Raw genomic sequence first — 23,794 nt, 5'->3', positions numbered from 1 at the left:
GTAATCCAGCTCAACGGATGCCAGAGTTTAAAAACCAGGCGGGAAAAAACAACGGCGCTTCATCGGAGGCTGCACTGATGATGTTACCCAGCAGGGTAATGAAATGTCTGCGGAACAAAAACGAACTAGCTCGGCGAGCCAACCAACCTCAATAAGGAGTTACTTTTCCCTTTGGCAACAATTCCTTATAACTCTCAGGCAACTTTTTTACCGAAGTGTTTTTCCTTGATGTCACCGCTGTAGTCAGAGATACAACCTAATCTGTTGTTGGTCTGAGTCATAGCTCCTGTTTCTGAACTGACGGCACCCTGTACCCCAACATCCACCAAGCTATATTAAGGTGTTCCAACTTGTGACAGTGGGAACTCTTATGCCTTTGGACATTAATTACATTCTTGACACTTCCTGATCTAGGAGGTGGTCGTGGGTAGCTATCCCTTTTTTGCCTAGCTTCTTGACTTTCTTTTAGATTCCTCCTTCAGTTTGTGTGGATAACTGATAAAATGGTTGAATTTGTAAACCAGTCATCTCTGTCTCTCTTGCTGTTGCAACCTTCTGTTTTTCTGAGCTCTTATCGATAGAGGGAGTGAATTTTTAAATTGTTCTAATTATTTCCCTTGTACACTGACTATATCCTTAGTGTCTGCTTCTAACAGTCAAAATTATTTTGCTTCATCCTGTCAAATTCCGAGTCATCCCAGATATGTATCTGGATATTCCAAAATTTCTCTCTAGAAGTCTTGGACCAATTCGTATGCAGTGAGAATAGCCTTATTTGCCATCTTGAACCATAGAAGCCTCTTCAGAAGGAAAGGCACAAATCTCATGAGCTCTGTTTGTTGATGCTGCTCATACAAAGCAGGTTCAGTTTTTTGTTTTGGTCACTTCATTTGCTTAACAATTTTTCAAAAGAAATGAAAAATGCTTCAGTGACACTTTTCATAGACATTGGGAATATGTATGAATTTAAATAATTCTCCACTGAGACTTGGATTCTGATTTTTCCTTGCCATTTTCCTTTCCTCCCTTGAAAGTCCATGTTTTATTATTTCCATTTCCTTTATCATTTCTTGTTGTTTCATCTGTAGTTTGATTTTTTCAATTGACTCACTATCTGGTTTGCACTGCTGTTCTTCTGTTTTCAAATGTTGTGGTACCATCTTCATTGCATCTGCCTTCCTGGCCCTACTTTAACTCCTTTGCTAACCTTGGTTATTCCTGCTAAATCATTCAGGGATAAATGCGTCAATTCTATACAAATCTTATTAAAATGGCTTTGTCCATTGCTGTAACAATACACAAGGTACCTGGTGCAATTCCTCTTATCCCTTTGTGATTATTATTACCCAACTTTGAACTAAACATCTGTTGACTATTCTGTTGGAAGAGCTCTCATTTTTGTTACCACCAAGACTGGAACAATGCATTGGATCATAACTCAATGGTTCATAATATAAAATAAAAATAGTTTTCCAATTATTAAGATAAATAATTAAATACCTTCGCTATATCGTGGACCACATAGTGTCAAGGAGTCATACAGCACAGAAACAGATACTTCGGTCCAACCAGCCCATGCCAAACATAATCCCAAACTAAATTAGTCCCACCTGCCTGCTCCTATCCCGTATCCTCCAAACCTTTCCAATTCGTGTACTTATCTAAATGTCTTTTAAATATTGTAACTGTACCCACATCCACCACTTCTTCAGGAAGTTCATTTCACAGATGAATCACCTTCTGTGTAAAACGTTTGGCCCTTATTTGTTTTTTTAAATCTTTCCTCTCACCTTAAAGATATGCCCTCTACTCCTGAAATCCCTCATTCTAGGGAAGAGGTATCTACCATTCACCCTTTCCATACCCATGGTTGTATAAACCTCTGTAAGGTCACCTCAACCTCCTATACTTCAGTGAAAAAAGTCAAGAAGAAAGTTGTGAAGAACCTGACTAGTAAACATGTTGACTTGTATGTGCTTCGGTCTTCCAGATTACTACATGTTCTGCCACAGGAATTTCTTCAGCTATCCTCAATATTTTTTTGACAATATTTTGGTGGTACCACTATTTATTGAACCACCATGTACTCTTAATCTAAACATCTCTGTAGAAGTCTCCCACTTCTTCAACGTCATGTGATGGATGGAGTATCCTGATCCAGATGCTCAAAGTGTCTATTACCTTCTGCTTTATTCAGCAAATATGCATGGAAGCCAAAGGATGGAATAATGTCTCTTCTGACCCCAAAACATCAGTTAATGTGTTTGTAGTATCAAAGTACAATCGATTTAGTGTTCATGTAAACCACCAACGGCACAAGAAATTACATCCAATTTTGTACATGATTGATACAATATCCATTTTTGGCCAGTATCTGCCCAGTTCCTGTTCTTGGCTGCTTGTGTAGACTGTTGGCCAGGTTTCACCCACTCCCTGTGCTTGCCTAGATATGTTTGTGCTTTATAAATGATCGGGAAAGGCTCGAGGGATACAAGTTAGCCAGGAAGGAGCTGAAGAAAGGGCTTAGGAGAGCTACAAGGGAGTATGAGAAAACCTTGGCAGATAGGATCAAGGAAAACTCCAAGGCTTTCTACACGTTCGTGAGGCATAAGAGAATGACCAGAGAAAGGGTAGGGCTGATCAAGGATTGTAAAGGGAATTTGTGCATGGAGCCTAAAGAGATAGGTGAGGTCCTTAATGAATACTTTTCTTCAGTATTCACAACTGAGAGGGACCTAGGTATAGAGGAGGACAGTGTGAAAGAGTCTGGTAGGCTAGAGGAGGTGGATGTTAATAAGGGAGATGTACTAGGAATTTTGAGGAACCTGAAGATGGATAAATCCCATCGGGTCCGGGGGACTTATCTAAGGACTCTATGGGAAGCGAGGGAAGAGATCGCAGGGCTTTTGGCGATGATCTTTTTGTCCTCACTGTCCACGGGTATAATGCTGGAAGATTGGAGAGAGGCAAACATCATTCCCTTGTTCAAAAAAGGGGAAGAGGGATAACCCCGGAAATTACAGGCCAGTTAGTCTTGCATCAGTGGTGGGCAAATTATTGGAAAGGGCTCTGAGAAATAGGATTTATGATCACGTGGATAGACACAGTTTGATTCGTGGTAGTCAGCATGGATTTTTGAGGGGTAGATCATGTTTCACAAACCTTATTGAATTCTTTGAAGAGGTGACTAAACATGGATGAAGGTAGAGCAGTGGACGTGGTATACGTGGATTTAAGTAAGGCATTTGATAAGGTTCCCCATGGTAGGCTCATGCAGAAAGTAAGGAGGCATGGGATAGGGGGAAATGTGGCAGATTGGATTCAGAAGTGGCTGACCCTTTAGAAGATAAAGGGTGGTAGTGAACAGAAAATATTCAACATGGTGCTCAGTTACGAGTGGTGTACCACAAGGATCTGTTCTGGGTCCTCTTCTATTTGTGATTTTTGTAAATGATTTGGATGTAGGAGTGGAAGGGTGGATTAGTAAGTTCGCGGACGATACGAAGGTGGGTTGAATTGTGGGTAGTGCAGAGGGCGGTTCTAGGTTACAAAGGGACATTGATAGGTTGCAGAGCTGGGCTGAGAAGTGGCAGTTGGAGTTTAACCCTGAAAAGTACGAGGTGATTCATTTTGGAAGGACAAATTTGAAAGCAGAATACAGGGGTAACGGAAAGATTCTTGGCATTGTGGAGGAGCAGAGGGATCTTGGGGTTCATGTCCACAGTTCCCTGAAAGCTGCCACCCAGGTGGATAGAGTTGTTAAGAAGGCATATGGTGTGTTAGCTTTCATTAGTAGAGGGATTGAGTTCAAGAGCCGTGAAGTTATGGTCCAGCTATACAAAAGCCTGGTTCGGCCACGCCTGGAGTATTGTGTCCAGTTCTGGTCGCTTCATTACAGGAACAATGTGGAAATGTTGGAAAAGGTGCAGAGGAGATTCACCAGGATGTTGCCTGGAATGGCGGGAAGGTCTTACGAGGAAAGGTTGAGAGATCTAGGGCTTTTCTCTTTAGAACGACGAAGGCTGAGAGGTGACTTGATAGAAGTGTACAAAATGATCAGAGGTATAGATAGAGTGGACAGCCAGAGACTTTTTCCTAGGGTGGAGGTAGCTATTACGAGGGGGCATGGTTTTAAAGTGAGTGGAGGTAGATATAGGGGAGACGTCAGAGGTAGGTTCTGTACCCTCTCTGGCAATGCATTCCACGCCCCTACCACTCTGAGTAGTGGAGTCGGCCTCATTAGGGGCATTTAAGCGGCAATTAGATAGGCATATGGATTATAGTGTAAGGTAGGGGTGGAGGTGAGATAGACCTCAGGTTTAGGGTAGAAGTTTGGCGCAACATCGTGGTCCGAAGGGCCTGTACTGTTCTATGTTCTATAAATCCTTTCGTCAGAAACCAATGTTTAATATACAGTAATTTCTCCATATCCATAAGGGATCTGTTCCTGAGAACCCCCATGAATGATGAAATCCGCAAATGCCAAGCTTGTTTAAAAATGTGTTGAAACTCTCCACAAAACTTCTATTTCTCTTTATTCCTTTAAGATGCTGCTTAAAATCTTATCTCATTGACCAAGCTTTTAGCCATATCTCTATTACAACCAATGTGACTTGATGCTAAGTTTTCAAATAAAGACAAAGTATTTTGGATGCTAGAAATCTGAAACATACACGGAGAATGCAGGAGGAACTCTTAGGTCTAGTAGCGGGGGGAAAAAGACAAATTTCCAGCATCTGCAGTTCTAAGAAACAAAAATTAATGTTTCGGGTCCTGTGATCTTAAGAACTGATAGGAGAAGGTAGTTATATACGTTAAAGATAGGGGGTGGGGGGAAGAAACGGGTAGGAGTAAATGATCGGTGGAGATGGAGCTTAGAGAGAGAGCTGGGCAGACAAAAACAATCAGTAAAGGTCAGCCTGGGAAAGTGAATAGGTGTTAAATGGGGGCCATTGGCAGCTGACAATGGATTGTTTGCGGTAGCAACCCATGTTGTGGCAAGACCTGATGTGTATTTTTTATTCATTACGGGATGAGGGCATCACTGGCTAGGCAGCATTTATTGCCCACCCCTAATTGCCCAGAGGGCAGCTAAGAGTCAACCACATTGCTGGAGGCCAGACCAAGTGAGGATGACAGTTTCCTTCCCTAAAAGACATTAGTAAACCAGATGTGTTTTTCCAACAATCGACAATGGATTCACGGTCATCGTTAAACTCTTTAATTCCAGATATTTATTGAATTCAAATTCCACCGTCTGCTGTGGCGGGACTCGAACCTGGGTCCCCAGATCATTATGTGGATCTCTGGATTAACAGTCCAGCAATAATACCACTAGGCGGTTGGTGTAAGGACATGGGAGAAGGTGCTGAAGTCCTAAAATTATTAACTCAATATTGAGTTCAGAGGGTTGCAGTGTTCCCAATTGGAAAATGAGGTGGTGTTCTTTCAGGTTCGTTGGACCACTACAGCAAGCCCAAGATGGATGTTGGCCAGGGAACACTGTGGTGTGTTGAAGTAGCAGGCAACTGGAAGCTTGGGGTCATTTTGTTGGTCAGAATGTAGGTATTCTGCAAAGCAGTCATCCTGCTCATGCTTCCTCTCCCCAATGTAGAGGAGACCACACTGTCAACCACAAACACAGTAAACTAGATTGAATGAATGAATGAATGAAGTGCAGATAAATCACTGCTTCACCTGGAAGGTGTGTCTGGGGCCTTGGATATTGCGGAAGGAAAAAGTAAATGGACAGGTGTTACGCCTTTGCAGTTGCAGGGGAAGGTGCTGTGGAGACGTGTTGAAAGTGATGGAGGAGTGGACCAGGATGTCGCAGAGGGAATCGTCCCTATGGAAGGCTGAGAAGGGATGGGAGGGAAATATGTCTGGTGGTGCCATCCCACTGGAGGTGATGGAAATGGTACAGGAACCCACAAACCAGAAATTCTTAAACTGATGTAAAGCCTCAGAAGAATCACAGATGTAAGTGGGAAGAGACTGGACAAGGCTGAGTAGCATCTGTAGAAGGAGAAATAGTTGATGTTTTGCGTCAGGTATGACTCTTCAAAGAATATGAAATTAAGAACTTTACAGCCTAGAAGAGGAACCCGTACAATCCGCTGTCTCTGTACAGCCAATGTAAAGATGTTCAGCTTAACTTCCTTCCTATCTCTTGGCCCGTTGCTCTGCAGGTAGCATCGCTTAAGGAACAAAGACAAACTCTGAATATAATAAAGTTTCCTGCCTCTACCATCACGTGTAATACCATACATTATGATTATTTTACTTACTGCAGTTCTTTACCTCTTAGTGACCTACTATTTATTGTGTATCCTCTTGACTGACTTGACCCCAAGTGCATTTCCTCACACTTCCCCAGTTGAATTTCATTTGCAGTTTTTTTTTCTTGCTGACCTAAACAGTGCATTGATATCTCCCAGTCTACTGCTAACTTCCATCATCGCAATTTTTGTACCATTGATTCACATCCTCAGTTATGTGTAAATCAAAGGCGAATACTGCAAAAAGCAAGGAACCCAGTACTGAACTGTGTGAGACCCCACTGAAAGCTGTCTTCAGTCGTGGTCTTGTTGAATGACAGAGCAGGCGTAAAAGACCAAATGGCCAACTTGAACTTTTTTTTTGCGTTTGTATGGTGAAGATCCTTTTAACATAGCATCCTGTTTACAGCTGTAATTGATTCTTTAACCAACATTATGACCTCTCCTCCATATTTTTATTCCTCCTTACTACTTGAGAAAATCCTGACCCCTCATTCTTGCCCTTTTTAAACCATGTTTCGTCAGAGTTACGAAGTCACACTTTTAATGTCTGTCTTTGCTCTCAGCTCATTTGCCTGTTTTGTTAGATTTCATTTTGCATTGAAGTAAATACATTTAATCACTGAACATCTCCTATGTTGCTTATTTTCTATGCTTTGTTTCCTCTGCCTTCCCTACTTGCTGATTTTCTATTTTCTGTTTCCTGTTTTACTTTGCCTACTGGATTTTGTTTTGTGTGTAACTGGATTCCCAGAATTTTACTTTAAGTTGCAGAATCCCACCAGAAATTTGTCTTTGGTCAGCCAGCCATTTGAATCACTCAATTCAATTAAATTATCTACAAATGTAGATTAAACATCTATCCATATCGGATCCTTTTTTTTTGGTATTACTGTGTTCATTTTTTTTATTTACTGTAATTCTAAAAATGCTGGAGGCAGTATAGCTTTCTGAAATCAATAACAGCTATAACAAAGGTACAGAGTTTTTGTACTTTATAAAATTTGTACCAAGAAAGCCTCTTTCCAGGTGAAGTACAGGAGAAACAAGTCATTCAGTCCATTAAGACTGTACCTGGTACTTTTCACTGCAAAGCATCTAACCAACTTGACTATCCTGTTCACTTCCTTTTACTCCTCAATATTACTTTTCAAGTAACTATCCAATTTCCTTTTAAAAATAATTTATCAGAAGTACTGATCTATTTGAAAGAAAGCAAGCATTCTGGTTGTGACAGTGCTGGAATTGGGAGATAAAATTAACCAGTGTTCCTGCTTTTGATCACCAACCAGCAAGTCCTGCTTCCAGTTTGCTGTTAAGTCTACTTTTAAGGCTGCCAACAGTAATAATTTTTAAATAATTTCCACTTGGGGACTATCCTTCATGAAGTCAATCAGAATAACTTAGGCAGAAAGAGAAGTTAGTTGACCTTCGTTTTGTGCAATAGTTTGAAAATTGAAAGGAGAAATTTGAAGAAAGGAAGGCAGATGCAGTCTTACACAATTCATACTATTTATGTGAGAATTGCTACCAATATTAGTTGTATATTATCTTTGAAATTCATTTATATTTTGTTTTGCATGAAGATGCGTAATGTTTTATTTAAAGGGCATCAACAGAGGTTTTTGTGGACCTTTTGAGAACCTATTTGAATTTGATGATATTGCATCGCTTTGATCTCTTAAAACTACTTTGATATTGCAGAGATGGTGAACATAGCTGATTTTTTTCAAATTGTACAGGTGATTAGCTCATACAACACATTAAGAGCTAATTTATATGGATTTGAAAGAGGACTTTCAAACTGGGGAACCTTCAGGATGATTCTTGGGTCTGCTAGAAAGCTGAAGCTGCAGGATGTCAGGCCTGAATAAGAGAGTTGGGTGTATATGGAATATGTGATCATGTTTTGTCTATTGGTTACTCTAGTACAGTAGAGCAGCAGTTAATTTCTAAAAGTATACTGTGGAGCTTTTAGTTGGGTGCTATGGTGTATCAGAAGATGAAGAATTTATAAATGCTGTATCCTTTTAAAGGACTTAGGTTGAGCTTAACATCTTAATACAGTCAGCTTCTGTGATATTAATTGCCGTGATTGTTTGAAGATTCTCAAACCAGACTGAAAATACTGGCTATTAAGTGAAATAAAAAATGTTTTCTATGGGCCCTTTTAAATGATGATATTGATCTGAGGTTAATAGGTGCAGAAATATCACCAAATGATGTTATGGCCTTTTATGATGTATGTGTATTTTTGGTCCTGCTCCAGAGAAGCAGGATTGAATTCAAGAGTTGTATATCCTCAGAGGAAACCTAATCATTGTGCAGGTTAGACAGTGCCTGAGTGAGAGTACTGACCACCAACTTTCCCGTCTAGTTTTGACGGTGGCGAAGTGAGAGCTCACATCGTCCAGTTTCTCAGTGCCCAGTTTCTAAATCTTTCTGGTCAGAAATTTCACTGAATGTATCTGATACAAGAGTGTATATTCTCTAATTGCTAGATGTGGAGAGCATTTATTTCCTGCAGTTGCAAAATAAAGTTCAATTATTTGTGGACAGCCCATGCCATCTAGAAGCACAGACTTTAAAAAGAAGATACAAAATGAAAAACAAAATTTGCAAACTTCAAAACTCTTGTCATTACTATCTGTTCCGAGAGCACTAGTTTCTATGTTAGGTTTCAAACTGAAGTCTGTTTAACACTGGAGGATCTGTGATGTTGTTCAATTTCTGCCAGCTTGTTATCTAATTTTGTAACTTTCAAATATTTGCTGAAATGCTTTTTATATTGTTTACTCAAAAGTATTTCTTTTTCTCCTTTGGATAGGTGACACTATATTTGGGAGGTTTAAATTTCCCAATTTCTGAGTCATTGGCAATCTAATTCAGAAAAGATTGACAAAACCTCTTGTACTGTATATGTTGAATTCTGTAACTCGGACAGCGATTCACATGTGGCCTGCTCAAATGCTTCCTAGCAATCTGTATCAGAGCAAAAAGTACAGTGTAGAAATCTGGCACATGTTACGTGTTCTTTCTCTTCATTTGAGCCTGCCTATAGTCTGTAGTAGCAGATCTAAGAATTAAGCAGAATGGAGAATCCTTATTTTTCTTGCCTTTGTCAAAAATAACAAAAGAGCCTGGCTACTTTGGTGTTGCCCAGGGCCAACAGAATTAAAATCCCCATATTATGAAATGAAATCAAAGCACTGGAGAAACTAAGCAGGTATTGCAGCGTCTGTGGAGAGAGGAAGCAGAGTTCATGTTTCACATTTAGAATCTGACCTGAAGTATAGCCATTTGGACTGAAAACATGAACTCTGCTTCTCTCGCCACAGATGTTGCCAGACCTGCTGAGTTTCTCCAGCACACTTTGTTTATCTTTCAGATTTCCAGTGTCCACAACATTGCTTTTAATACATCCTTGCTGTTTGAACAAATAACATGAAGGCTTCATCAACTGAGATAAATATATTTATCAACAACTAGATGTTGGCAGTAGTTTAAACAATTGTTTAAACTGTTTTCCAAATTATAATGTTTTCTTGACTTGTGCATTTTTGAAGTTAATGAATATTTGTTAATACTTGCAAGTCATGATCTCTAACTTGAGAACACTTCTGATACAGGTTAGTTCCTTTTTAGAAATAATTTGTATTTCAGAAATTTGTTATGAAAAAATCTTTGTTTTTGCATAGCTATTCGATGTGGTCTTCAGTTCCTTGGAAACCTTATAACTGGCAATGAAGAGTCTAAGCATATTCTGTGGAAAAGTGCCTTTCCGGATCTTTTCATGTGAGTATTGCTTCAAATTTGGTTATGCAAACTGATGTTTGATTGATCCGAGTTTTGTTTCATTATGGGATATTAAATAGTCCATTTCACTCAATTTGTTTTGCTCATCAGTGAAAGGACTTGGGACTGAAATAATTCAAAGTCAGTGCATTGCACAAGCTCACTGGAACACTTACGTTTTCTTTTTCACATTTCGTAAGATATTTCCATCTTGTCTCAGGGTCACGTTATCCTGCTGAGAAGGTGGATATTTCACCTGCCTAGAGGCATTGCCTAATGCTATTTCTGTGACTGTGGACAGGTGTTAAACGGTTTGTGCAGACGCTTATCAACCTTTGATTTATTATTCCCCTTTCCAATCTTGCCTTCTGATAGATCTAACTGATGTTAAGTATAGAGGCTTAGTGATCAGATGCAGCCTTCTGCCATGCCAGTACCCCAAAATGTAGCATCCCTACATAACTTTTTTTAATGTTTAGAAAATGCTTTGATATTTTATCAAGAGGCAGCTGTTTGCGGAGTTATGGATTTGAGACCAAAAGCATTTAATTGTTCTCACCTGTGTGTTTATGTTACAATGACTTGCAATAAACCATTTGCTAACGGGGGCAAATCACTTCCCGGAACAATTTGTAAGAAAAATATGAACTGATACTGAACTAAAATTGGGGGCCCTTTTTTAGCTTTACGAACTTCAAATTAATGTCTGGTTCACACCCCAACTTATTTTGTGAAGCACCGTAGCACTTGTTAGATGTTAAAAATAGTGATTTGTTTTAATTGTTGAATGCAAGTCAAATGACTTTCAGAACTGTAAACCTTTTCTGAAACTTGGACTTATTTTCTTTCATGATAATATACCCGATGTGTAAAGCGTACAAGTAAGAATGATTTCCTAAACCAGTGTATGAAATTTCCTGTTTTTAATCTCTCCAAAGGCAATACCTGAGTCAATCCGATAAGAAAACTGTTACCTATTGCTGCATGGTTCTGTTCACCTGCCTTAATGCTGAGAGAACAGCTGACTTATTAAGTCACACGAAAGGGGTTGAACTGGCTGAAGCTGTTGTCAAGATATGCAAGAAAGAACCTGAACTAGACTGGGCGTATGTACTTTTTGAGCAACATTTAAAATATTGTCTTAATTATTTGAACTGGAAGGCTTAAGACTTTAATTTGCCTACAGTTGCTGTTCTACCTAAAGCATTAACATCAGCATTACTTTGAAAAACAGAATAAACAATGCAAAGAATACATGAATGGTCAGTAACTTATAAACTTGTAGATTTCATTACTAGTCTTTTGGTCATCCTGAAGAATTTATTGCCATTCATTGAGCTGCAGTTCCTGAATTGAAATTCTTTCCCTGCTTTTAGAATTTGTTTTTTTTCCCTCCTTTAAAGGCACTGACTCCATGCTCGGGCAAGTTTTTTTTCTAACATTTGTCATTACTTATACCACTGCAAAGGCTGCTCTCCATGTTTGACTCCAGACAGTGGATACCATGAGATTTCCAACTGTCGCATCACAACTGAATCAAATCAATACTTCAATGCATACATGAGCTTACAAAAATATTCTATCTGCAAGCAGGTGGCATTGGATTGTGACAGGTCACTGATTGTTTTTCTGATACGCAACTCACTATTGTCTTGGCTAACTTAATAAAGTTAGAAATTGAACCTGAAATGTTGTGTATGGCTAAGCTGTTTGCTGAATGAGCACTGAGCCATCAGAAAAATACCAGATTTGATTTTTTTTTTTTTTTTTTTTTTCAGTTTTATAAAATTAGTTGTGATTTTTGTGCATTGACATTGTGAGAATGGAACTATAAATTTTCAGCTGAAAATGCCTTTCTGTCATGCTTCACCTATACAAAGCAAAAAGGTTTTAATTTTAGATTGTATACAAAGGACATTTGAAACATAGAAAATAGGAGCAGGAAAATGTCATTTGGCTTATTGAGGCTGCTTTGCCATGCACTATGATCATAGCTAATTCTCTACTTCAATGCCATACTTGGTTTCTATAAATCTACTTATTTCTTTAAATATATTCAGTGATCTGTCATTCACTATTATCCGGTAGAGAATACCACAGGGTCACCATCCTCTGAATGAAGACATTCTTCCTCATCTCAGTGCTAAATGGACTACCCTAAATTCTGAGACTGTAACTCCATGTTCTAGACCCTCAGCTGAGGGAACATTGTCTCTGTATCCAGTCTGTTCAGCTCTGTCAGAATTTTTTATGTTCCAATAAGAACTGCTCTCACTCTTCTACACTTCAATGTATACAGATTTTCTTGTCAACCTAATCTCTCCTCCTATGCCAAATCTGCCATTTCAGGAATCGGTGTGGTGGACCTTCTTAAACTCCCTGTATGGCAAGTATCTCTTAATATGGAAGTTGTGGTCTTTCCAAGGCCCTGTACAGCAGTAAGACTTTCTTGTTCTTGCGTTCAAATTCCCTTGTAATAAAGGGCAACATTTGTGTTCATAACTGCTGGCAGCACCTGCATGCTTGCATTCAGTGATTGGCGTACAAGGACACTTGGGTTCCTTTTTACATCAACGTTTCTCAGTCTATCACCATTTAAATAATATCATGCCATTTTTTGTTTTTTGTTTCTTCTTATATAAACGCTTATACTGAATCTGCCATGTATTTTTCTGTTTATTCAAATTGTCTAAATTACCTTGAAGCTTCTTTACTTCCTCCTTACCACTTTCAATTCTTCTTATAAAAGCAAATTATCGTGGATGCTGGAAATCCAAAATGAAAACAGATAATGTTGGAGAAACTGAGCAGGTCTGGCAGCATCGTAGAGGGAGAAAAAAGGCTTAATAGGGTCCTACATAACAAACATGTAAACTTAATGTGCGTGGGATTGGGAAGGTGTACTGGCGTGGATAGAGAATTGGTTGGCAGACAGGAAACTAAGAGTAGCAATAAACAGGTTATTTTCTGAGTAGCAGTCAGTAACCATTGGGGTACCACAGGGATCAGTGCTTGGACCCCAGCAATTCACAATTTAGATGAGGGTACTGATTGTATTATCTCTAAGTTTGCAGACAACACGAAGCTGGATGGGAGGATGAACTGTGAGGCAGATGCAGAGATGCTTCAGTGTAATTTGAATAAGTTGAGTGAATAAAGATTGCAAGGCAGGTGAAATACCAAGTGTATAAATGTGAGGTTATCCACTTTGGTAGCAGATGAGGAAGGTGAATTATTATCTGAATGAAAGATTAGGAAAGGGGGATCTGCAACAGGATCTGAATGGTCTTGTACACTGACTGCTGAAAGTAAGAATGTAGGTGCAGCAGGTGGTGAAGAAGTCAAATGGTATTTTTGCCATCCCAGTGAAAGGTCTGGCGTACAGGAGTAGGAAGGTCTTGCTGCAATTATGCAAGGCCTTGGTGAGACCACACCTGGAGTATTGTGTACAGTTTGGTCTCCTTATCTGAAGAAAAATATGCTAGCTATGGAGGGAATGCAACAAAGGTTTACCAGACTGATTCCTGGAATTGCAGGACTGATATGAAGAGCGACTAGATCAGTTAGGACTATATTCATTGGAGTTTAGAGGAATCAGGGAGTATTTCATAGAAACCTGCACAATTCTAACAGGACTAGGCCCACTAAGTGCAGGAAGGGTGTTCTCAATGATAGGGGAGTCCAGACCCAGCATCAGAACCTAAGGATTCAGGTTAGGCTTTTAAGGACTGAGATAAGGAGAAATTTCTTCACGCGGAGAGTGGTGAGCCGATAGAATTTTCTGTCACAGAAAGCCATTGAATGTTTTCAAGAGGGGTTAAAAATAGTTCCTAGGGTTAAAGGGATCAAAGGCTATGGGACGAAAGCAGAAACAGGGTCATGATCATATTTAATGGCAGAGCTGGCTTGAAGGGCTGAATGACCTATAGCTGTTCTTGTTTTTCTGTGTTTCTACTTTACGTGCTTTAAGTCCACAGATGATATTCTTCACATTTATATGTAATGAATAACTGGGGCGCAAGCACCGATCCCTGTGGCACCTAACTTGTCACTGCAGTCTACTGTGACAATAACCCATTTATTTCTACTTTGTTTCCTGATTACTAACCAATTCTGAATCCACGTCAGTATATTACTGCCCAAGTACTTTGATTTGGCACACTAACCTCAAGCGGGACTTTATCAAAAGCTTTCTGAAGTACAATACACCACATCCATTGGTTCTTCCTCATCTATTCTACCAATTACATCCTCAAACTTCTAGTTGATTTGTCAAGCGTGACTTCCCTATCATAATTCCATGTTGACTTTGTCTAATTCTGTTGATATTTTCTAATTAACGTATTATCACATTCTTTATAGTAGATTCTTGTCTTTTATGTACTACTGATGTTAGATTACCTGGTCTATAATTCCTGTTTTCTCCTTTCTTAAATATTGTGTTAACACTTTCCACCCTCCAATCTGTTCCAAAATTCTTTCAAAATTTTGGAAGATGGCAACTAACGTATCCACTATGTCTTTGGCCATGTCCTTCTAATTTCCTGTGAAGTAGATTAGCAAGAACTGGGGATTAATCATCAATTTCTCCATTACTTTGTTTTTAAGACCATAAGATATAGGAGCAGAAGTTAGGCCATTCGGCCCATCGAGTCTCTTCTGCCATCAATCATGGCTGATAAGTTCCTCAACCCCATTCTCCCACTTTCTTGCCGTAACCCTTGGACCCCTTGATAATCAAGAACCTATCTATTTCTATCTTAAATGTACTCACTGACCTGGCCTCCACAGCCTTCTGTGGCAGTGAATTCCATAGATTCACCACTCTCTGGCTGAAGAAGTTTCTCCTTATCTCCGTTCTAATAGGTCTTCCCTTTACTCTAAGGCAGTGCCCTCAGGTCCTAGACTTTCCTACCAATGGAAGCACCTTTCCAACATTCACTCTGTCCAGGCCATTCAGTATTCTGTAAGTTTCAATTAGATACCCCCTCATCCTTCTAAACTCCAATGAGCATAGTCCCAGAGCCCTCAAACGTTCCTCACATGTTAAGCTTTTCATTCCTGGGACCATTCTCGTGAACCTGCTCCAGGGCCAGTATGTCCTCCCTGAGATATGGGGCCCAAAACTGCACACAATACTCCAAATGTGGCCTGACGAGAGCCTTATAAAGCCTCAGTAGTACATCCCTGCTTTTATATTCAAGTCCTCAAAATAAATGCCAACATTGCATTTGCCTTCTGACTACTGACTCAACCTGCAAGTTTACCTTGAGAGAATCCTGGACTAGAACTCCCAAGTCTCTTTGCACTTCAGACTTCTGAATTTTCTCCCCATTTAGAAAATAGTCCGTGCTTTTATTCTTCTTACCAAAGTGCACGACCTCACACTTTCCCACGTTGTCCTCCATCTACTACTTCTTTGCCCACTCTCCTAACCTGTCCAAATCCTTCTGCAGCCTTCCCCCCCCCCCCCCCCGTACTACCTGTCCCTCCACCTATCTTTGTATTGTCTGCAAACGTAGCCAGAATGCCCACATTTCCTTCATCTAGATGATTAATGTATAAAGTGAAAAGTTGTGGTCCTAACGCTGACTCTTGCGGAACACCGCTTGTCACCGGCTGCCATCCTAAGAAAGACCCTTTTATCCCCACTTTCTGCTGGACAGCCAATCTTCTATCCATGCTAGCACCTTGCCTCTAACACCATGGGCCCTTCTCTTACTCGGCAGCCTCCCTGTGCGGCACCTTGTCAAAGGCCTTCTTGAAGTCCAGTTAGGTAACATCCATTGGTTCTCCTTAGTCTATCCTGCTTGTTACTTCCTCAAAGAATTCTAGCAGATTTGTCAGGCATGACCTCTCCTTGATGAAACCATGCTGTATTGCCCTATTTTACCATACTGTTACTAATTTCCTTCAATTCCTTATTCACAATAGACCCTTGCTTCCTTAGCATTTCTGGGAAGTTACTTGTGGTTTCTTCTGTGAAGACAGAACTAAAGTAGTTTAACTTTTCTGCCATTTCCTTGTTCCCCATTATTAGTTCTTCTGTTTCAGACTGTAAGAGACCTGTATTTCTCTTTACTATGAGCTTTTTTTTCTTTTTAAATACTTCTGGAAATTCTCACAGTCCACCTTTATATTCCTTGCAAGTTTACTCCTAAATTCCATTTCCCCCTCTCTTTCAACCTTTTGGTCTTCCTCTTCTGAATTCTAAGCTAGCCCCAGTTCTCTTAGGTGCTACCTTTTTGTTTCAGCAATTTTATTTGACTGCTCTTGGATCAAATGCTATCCTTAATTTATTTTGTTAACCATGATCATGCCACATTTTCAAGGTATTTTTGCACCAACAAGTAATGTATAACTGTTGCAATGCACACATTCATTCCTTAAGTATTAGCCATTGCTCATGCACCATTACATCTTTCAATGAAAGTCAACTCACCCCTCATATCGCCGTACTTTCCTGTGTTTAGATTTATGATACAAGCTTTGGATTGAAACACTTCACTTTCTATCCCAATGAAGAATTCCGTCAGATTATGCTAACTTTTCTGTAAACAACCTCACATAATAAGATTATTAATTAACTACAACTCATTGCACAATGCCATATCTAGAATAGTGTGTCTCTAAGTTGGTTCCTCGTCGATAAAGAAGCATAGTGTACACAATACAGGAACTTTCTTGCACTTTTTTTTATGAATGTGGTTTGCCCAATATGTATGTAAATTGAAGTCATCCATGATTTACTGTAACATCCTTGTTACATATAACTTTAGTTACCTGTTTAATGCTTTCCCCACTTCACAACCACTGTTTGGATGCCTGTACACAATAGCCAATGATGTTTCTCAGCCCTTGTTGTTTCTTTGCTCCATCCAGACTGATTTGAAATCTAGATTATCTGATTTAATATCTTTTCTCACTATTGCACTGCTTTCCACTCCGTAAATATCCTTTGCAAACAATGCTACCTCCACCCCCATTTCCTGTTTGCTTATTGTTCTGAAATAGCAAATACTTTTGGATATTCAGTTCCGAGTCCTGGAGAGCAATAATGACGGGGTTTTATTGTAAGCAGCCAGAGATTCAATACCAGGATGTCATTGAGCTACTGCATGGGCATTCTGACGGAGGGTGGTGAATAACCAGAGGTCTTAGTTCATGTTGGAACCAATGATATAGGTTAAAATGAAAAGGAATGAAATCTTGTTATAAGAATGTAGGGAGGTCAGAAATAAATTAAAGATCAGGACCTCAAATGTAGTAAACAAGAAGGGAATGATTGTGATCACCCCTGCGTCTGTAATCACAATCATTCCCTTCTTGTTTCTAATTATTTGCGTAGCTCATTTGTCCCCTGTATTGTGTTTGCTTTGTGCATTCAGACACTGTATCTTCTAGATTTGTCTTTTTCACATTTTTTTTGCTTCTGTACAATGAGACTATTAGCTGCTGTCCCTTGCTTCCTCTGTCTTCCAGTTTTGTCTTTCACTTTTTTGAGTTTCGTTTCTAAGTTTGTTTTCTTATGTCGAATTGCTCAGGTTTCCGTTCCCCGGTCTGTCTTGTTTAAACATTACCCCACAGTGCTACTATATGCCCCGGGAGAATACTAATTTTAATACTGCTGTGATTCAACTTGATCAGCTTGTACAGTTTCCCATCTTGCCCAGAATCATCCCTAAGCCTCAAGAATCTCAATCCCTTTCTCCTACTCCATCTCTCTGGCCATGGATTCATTCAGTCTATTCTCTTATTCCTGATCTCTCCAGCATGAGACATTGGAAGTAATCCTGAAATTTGCTACATTTTGAGGTCCTGATTTTTAATTTATTTCTGACCTCCTATATTCTTATAACAAGATTTCATTCCTTTTCATTTTAACTTATGTCATTGGTTTCAACATGAACTAAGACCTCTGGTTATTCACCACCCATTCAGAATCCCCATGCAGTAGCTCAGTGACATCCTGGTATTGCATCTCTGGCTGCTTACAGTAAAACCCCCTGTCATTATTGCTGTCCACCGCAGTGCAGCTGAGCCGGTCTTGATGCCGTATGCTTGGCCCTTGTTGAAATCCCTTAATCGCTTTCTGCCATCTAGCAGTATCCAAACTGAGAATTTGTTCGAGGGAGATATGGACCCAAAGAACTGCTATACTACTTGCCTAGGGCTTTCACTCTACTGGTTGCTTATTCTCTTTCTGCCTGAATAATCTTTATCAGTGGTATGGCCATCTCACTGTACATGATATCCATGAAGATCTCGGCCTTGAGGTTGTTCTACAATGACTGTAGCTGATTCTCTAGATCTGAAACATAGATTTTGAGGAGCTGTAGCTGAACACAGTTCCTGAACACAGTTACCCTGGATGCTGGTAGTGTCCATGACTTTCTACATTGCATAGGAGGAGCATTCCAGAGAGCTAAGTTGACCTCCTTTGCATTAGCATTAAATTACTCTCTTTAGGTTTATGTCCTTGAGTTTAAATAACATTTAATATATACTAGGGACCTTGCCATATTACTTATACCTTTAAACATGACTTAACCTAAGCTAAATTTGACTTTAATGATTGCAAAGTAGAAATACTAGTCTGTATGTGGCTGACTGTTTGACTCAGGGCTCTCTGCATGTGTACTTGCGATCCAATTAACTTCTAATTTTCTTGTAGTGTCATTCTTTGATTTCTGGTTCTCTTCATACTGAGTCTCCTGCAAGTGGAGCTGTGGGTCCAGTTCTTTCCACATGCAAAGGAAGTATGATGCTGGCTGTCTCCAGGCAGCCATTTCCCTGCCCTTCTAGATAATGTTGATGGTCTTTGGGTGGTCATTTCACCCACTGCTCTAGATGATGCTGAGCTTTCTGATTCCTCCTCTTGCCCGCTCTTAGTGTTTACTTAGCACCTAACTAGTATTTAGGCTCAATGATGTGCAGTTGTCACAACCTTAATGGGAAGAGTACTCTCTTCAAGCCTCACTATTCCATGAGTTGTCGCAAGTAGCGTCATAGAGTCTTGGAACATACATAAAAGAAACAGACCCTTTGATCTCATTTGTGCCAACCAGGCATCCTAATTTGATCTAGTCCCATTTGCCAGCATTTGGCCCATATCCCTCTAAACCTTTCCTATTCATATACCCATCCAGATGCCTTTTAAATGTTGTAATTGTAGCCACCTCCACCACTTCCTCTGGCAGCTCGTTCTATACACACAGCATCCTCTGCATGAAAAAGTTACCCCGCGGGTCCTTTTTGAACCATTCTCCTCTCACCTTAAATCTATGCCCCCTCTAGTTTTGGACTCCTCCACTCTAGGAAAAGCACCTTGGCTATTCACCCTATCCATGTCCCTTATTGCTTTTATAAACCTCGATAAGGTCACCCCTCAGTCTTCAAAGCTCCAGCCTATTCAGCCTCTCCCTATAGCTCAACCCCTCCAGTCCTGGCAACATCCTTTTAAATCTTTTCTGTACCCGCTGAAGTTTAATAAAATCCTCCCTATAGAAGGACAACCAGAATTGTATGCAGTATTCCAAAAGTGGCCTCATCAATGTCCTGCACAGCTGCAACATGACATCTCGACTCCTATGCTCAATGTTACGACCAACGAAGGCAAGCATGCCAAGTGTCGTCTTCACCACCCTGTTTACCTGTGATTCCACTTTGTAAATTAAACTCTATCTACCACTTCTCAGCCCATTGGCCCATCTGATCAAGGCCCTATAGTGCTCTGAGATAACCTTCACATTACACAACCTTTTTTGGTGTCATCTGCAAACTTACTAACCCTAACTTCTTTATTCAGATCCAGATCATTTACATAAATGACGAAAAGCAGTGGACCCAGCAGTGATCCTTGTGGCACATGACTGGTCACAGGCTTCCAGTCTAAAAAACAACACTCCGCCACCACCCTTTGTCTCCTACCTTCCAGCTAATTTTGTATCCAATTGGCTAGCCATCCCTGGATCCCATGTGATCTAAACTTACTTGTCAAATATGACCGATTTAATCACAAGGATAGTTAGTTTGTCTGATTATGACCAGCATATAAGATAAAACAAACTTGCACCAGTTTTTATTGATAAACAAGAAAGCAGAAACATTTTTACTCGAACAAACTTATCTTATTTTTCTTTATTCTTTAACGGGATGAGGGTGTCGCTGGCTAGGCAGCATTTATTACCTGTCCCTAATTGTCCAGAGGGCAGTTCAGAGTCAACCACACTGCTGTGGGTCTGGAGTCACATGTAGGCCAGACCAGGTAAGGATGGCAGTTTCCTTCCCTAAAGGACATTAGTGAACCAGATGGGTATTTCCAACAGTCGACGATGGATTCATTAGATTCTTAATTAGATTCTTAATTCCAGATATTTATTGAATTCACATTCCACCATCTGCCATGGTAGGATCAAACCCGGGTCCCCAGAACGTATTCTGGGTCTCTGGATTAATAGTCCAGCAATAACACCATGAGGCCATCACTCCACTTAATATATGGCAAAATAGATTATTAATTGCAGATATGTAAGCTTAAGCTATGGCCCTTTGAATCCAGCAAACACTCATTCACTCACAAACCGAACTGACAAGATAAGTAGGGCAAATGATTTTGCAGGAATATCATGTGTGGAAAATAAAGGCAAAAACGAACAAAGTCTGAATATCAAGAGTCCAAACCATAAGAAACAATGAGGTGACTTTGTTACAGCTCATTTTTGTTTGCTGATGTTATCACATTGTTGATGACTGCTGCAATATTCAATTCAGTAGCTGGTCAGTTAGACCTGCATCTTTTGTTTGAGTTAGATGTTCCCTTATTGGAAAATCTTTTCATGCTGATTTTCTCATGGGGAAAGAGAGAGATCAGTCTTGCTTGCCGGATGTTGGAGATCTGAGTCCAATTGCTATTTTCTTTTGCTGCTGTGACAAAACGGCTGCTTAAAACTAATCCAAAAGCTATTACTGGGCAGTTAATTTTTTTCAGTCTAAAAGCACCTGGTCTCTAAGGTATCAATTCCAATCTCCGCAAAAGTTCCAAGCTGTTTGTAACAATGCAAGAACATCACACAATTCTTCTTTTCCTTTGAGTTGTTTTATAAAATAATGTCGGCAACATGGCAAAACAAACTTCCATTTTCCAGTTTATATTTCCAATGAAATATATGTAGTCCTTGCACAGTATACATGGAGTTGGATGTTCTCAGAAAGTATATCTAAAGACCATTAAGTGACATTTTAGATGCATTGACTTGTTAGACACGATAAGTAGAAAAACCTGTGGATTTAAAAAAAGGAAAAGACTTCCATTCATCTAGCACTTTTCATAACACTTAGGACATCCATTTTTGTAATGAATTTTTTGTAAGTATTTTTTGGGCCAACACCTTTGAGTATGGTCATTGTTGTAAGTTGGCAGTGGGACAAGCAATTTGCATGCAACAGGCTCCCAAAAGCAGCACTATGTTAATGACCAGATAATCTGTTTTTGTGATGTTGATTGGAACATTGACCAGGATTTCTGGAATAACCCTCCTGCTTTTGAACTATTATATCCACAAGAAACATTACATGATTAAACACCTCATTTGAGAGGCAGCACCTCTGACACTACAGCCTTAGTTCTGAATTGGAGTGGCAAGCTTGATTTTTGTGCCCTACACTGACTGATAGTTGAACACACAACCCTCTAACTCTGAGGCATGATTGAACCAAAGTTAACACTAGGGATAAATAACTTGACTGTAATTATCTTTTTTTCTTCAGACGACTTTGTAAATTAATACAATATATCTGAACTTGCTGATTACCAGTTAGCATCATTGTGAACAGCAACTTATTAAATTCCTGTACAGATCTCAATTTAGTCTCCTGAAAAGGTACAAGCATGTATTGTAACATCTTTGGAAAATAGCCTACTCAAAAACATGTAACTATTGGTGCAGTAAACATACTGGCATCATTCTCCTTTCAAATTTTAAACTTAGCTTTCCTGAGCTACTATTGATTTTTTTTCAAATAAATGTTCATTTATCTGATTTAAAGTATGCAGAGACAAGTTGTTTGGGACTCTGTTTAATTTTATTTTGTCTGTCTGATTGCCCCTTTTGAAATGTATTGTCTTTCTGCTTATGTGTTCTTTAAGTCTGTTGTGTTTCTAAACCAGGGCAGGACTTGCACAGTTAATGATAGGGGAGTATTGTTGAACAGAGAGACCTAGGGGTGCAGGTACATAGCTCCTTGAAAGTGGTGTCACAAGTAGACAGGGTGGTGAAGAAGGCATTTGGCACATTTGCTTTCACTGAGTACACGAATTGCGACGTCATATTACAGCTGTACAAGACACTAGTAAGGTCACATTTGGAGTACTGTATACAGTTTTCTTGCTGTCCTATAGGAAGGATATTATTAAACTGGAAATGGGGCAAAAAAGATTTACAAGGATGTTACCGAAACTAGAGGCTGAACATTTTTCCCCTGGGTGTAGATAAGGTAAATAGCCAAGGTCTTATCCCCAAGGTAGGGGAGTCCAAAACTAGGGGGCTTAGGTTAAGGGGAAAGATTTAAAAGGGACCTGAAGGGCAAAATCTTCATGCAGAGGGTGGTGCATGTATGAAATGAGCTGCCAGAGGAAATGGTAGAGGCAAGTACAGTTCCAACTCTTAAAAGACATTTGGACAGATACAAGGATAGGAAAGGTACCGATGGGTATGGACTAATTGCAGGCAAATGGAACTAGTTTGGTTTAGGAAATCTGGTCGGCATTGATGAGCTGGGCTGAAGGGTCTGTTTCCCTTCTGTATGACTCTACGACTCTTAAGTGATAGCTGCTGCTTTACTCCTGATCAGAGCTCTGATTTTAAGATTAACTGTCGACTTCTGTTCTACAGCAATGGTTCGAGAACAGAAGTCTCCTGACACACACGCACACACACACGCACACACACTAGCCTATTGTAATGCTTTGAGAAACTTTATTCCATTGAATAATGACTGTTATACTGAAGTGTAAGTATTGCAAAAGTTACAGTATGTCAAATTTAGTCACCTGTTTGAAAGCGCACCAATTTCTGACAAGCTCTGTGAAGAGCTAGTCTTTCTACTTGCAGCTTGCAAACACTGTACTATATTTAGTACAGTGTACATCATAGTATTATGTAGAACACCTAAAATTTTCACATCAGGTTTTAAAACAGGTAATTATATTTATCAAAGTGGCGTCAGCAATGTATCTCATACTACTGACTGGCTTCTCTCTGAAGTAGGTATGGTATGAAACCAGTATCTGCACAAGTGAGGTTGAAACTCGTATTGCTGCTTTGTAAGTTACTTTTAGGTGCAAACTTTGTAAATTACTGTTTGCAAAATTAAAGCTTTGCATCAATCTGCTTTCAAAATATGGTTTATCATATTTGACCTCTGATCAGTTGGCCTATACACTATAACCACTGAATGGGCAGACGGACAGCCTTATTGGTGTCTGGAATAAAATATCTAATAATTGAATTTGAGCCATTGGAATATAGAAAATAATGTTTTTTTTCAACCAATATATTTGGACTTAAAAGTGTAAGAGTAGTTTCTTCAGTTTTTTGCCAGTATAACACATACAAACATGGAAGAAAAACAAAGTTGCTGGAAAAGTTCAGCGGGTCTGGCAGCATCTGTGGGGGAGAAAACAGAGTTAACGTTTCGGGTCCGGTGACCCTTCCTCAGAA

The 23,794-nt window shown here is 39.6% G+C and overlaps 1 protein-coding gene across 1 annotated transcript in view; it reads left to right on the top strand.

The window, feature by feature from the left end:
- atxn10 (ataxin 10) overlaps positions 1-23,794 on the top strand; it is a 225,722-nt gene that overhangs the window by 36,330 nt on the left and 165,598 nt on the right. Inside the window, exons 3-4 of the mRNA XM_048607840.1 lie at positions 9,966-10,073; positions 11,012-11,234. Coding sequence (XP_048463797.1) covers positions 9,966-10,073; positions 11,012-11,234 — 331 coding nt within the window. The remainder of the gene's footprint in view (positions 1-9,965; positions 10,074-11,011; positions 11,235-23,794) is intronic.

Source organism: Rhincodon typus, chromosome 18 (genome assembly GCF_021869965.1).
Source record: "Rhincodon typus isolate 14 chromosome 18, sRhiTyp1.1, whole genome shotgun sequence".
Classification (NCBI taxonomy): domain Eukaryota; kingdom Metazoa; phylum Chordata; class Chondrichthyes; order Orectolobiformes; family Rhincodontidae; genus Rhincodon; species Rhincodon typus.
This window is presented reverse-complemented; position numbering and strand designations above follow the sequence as displayed.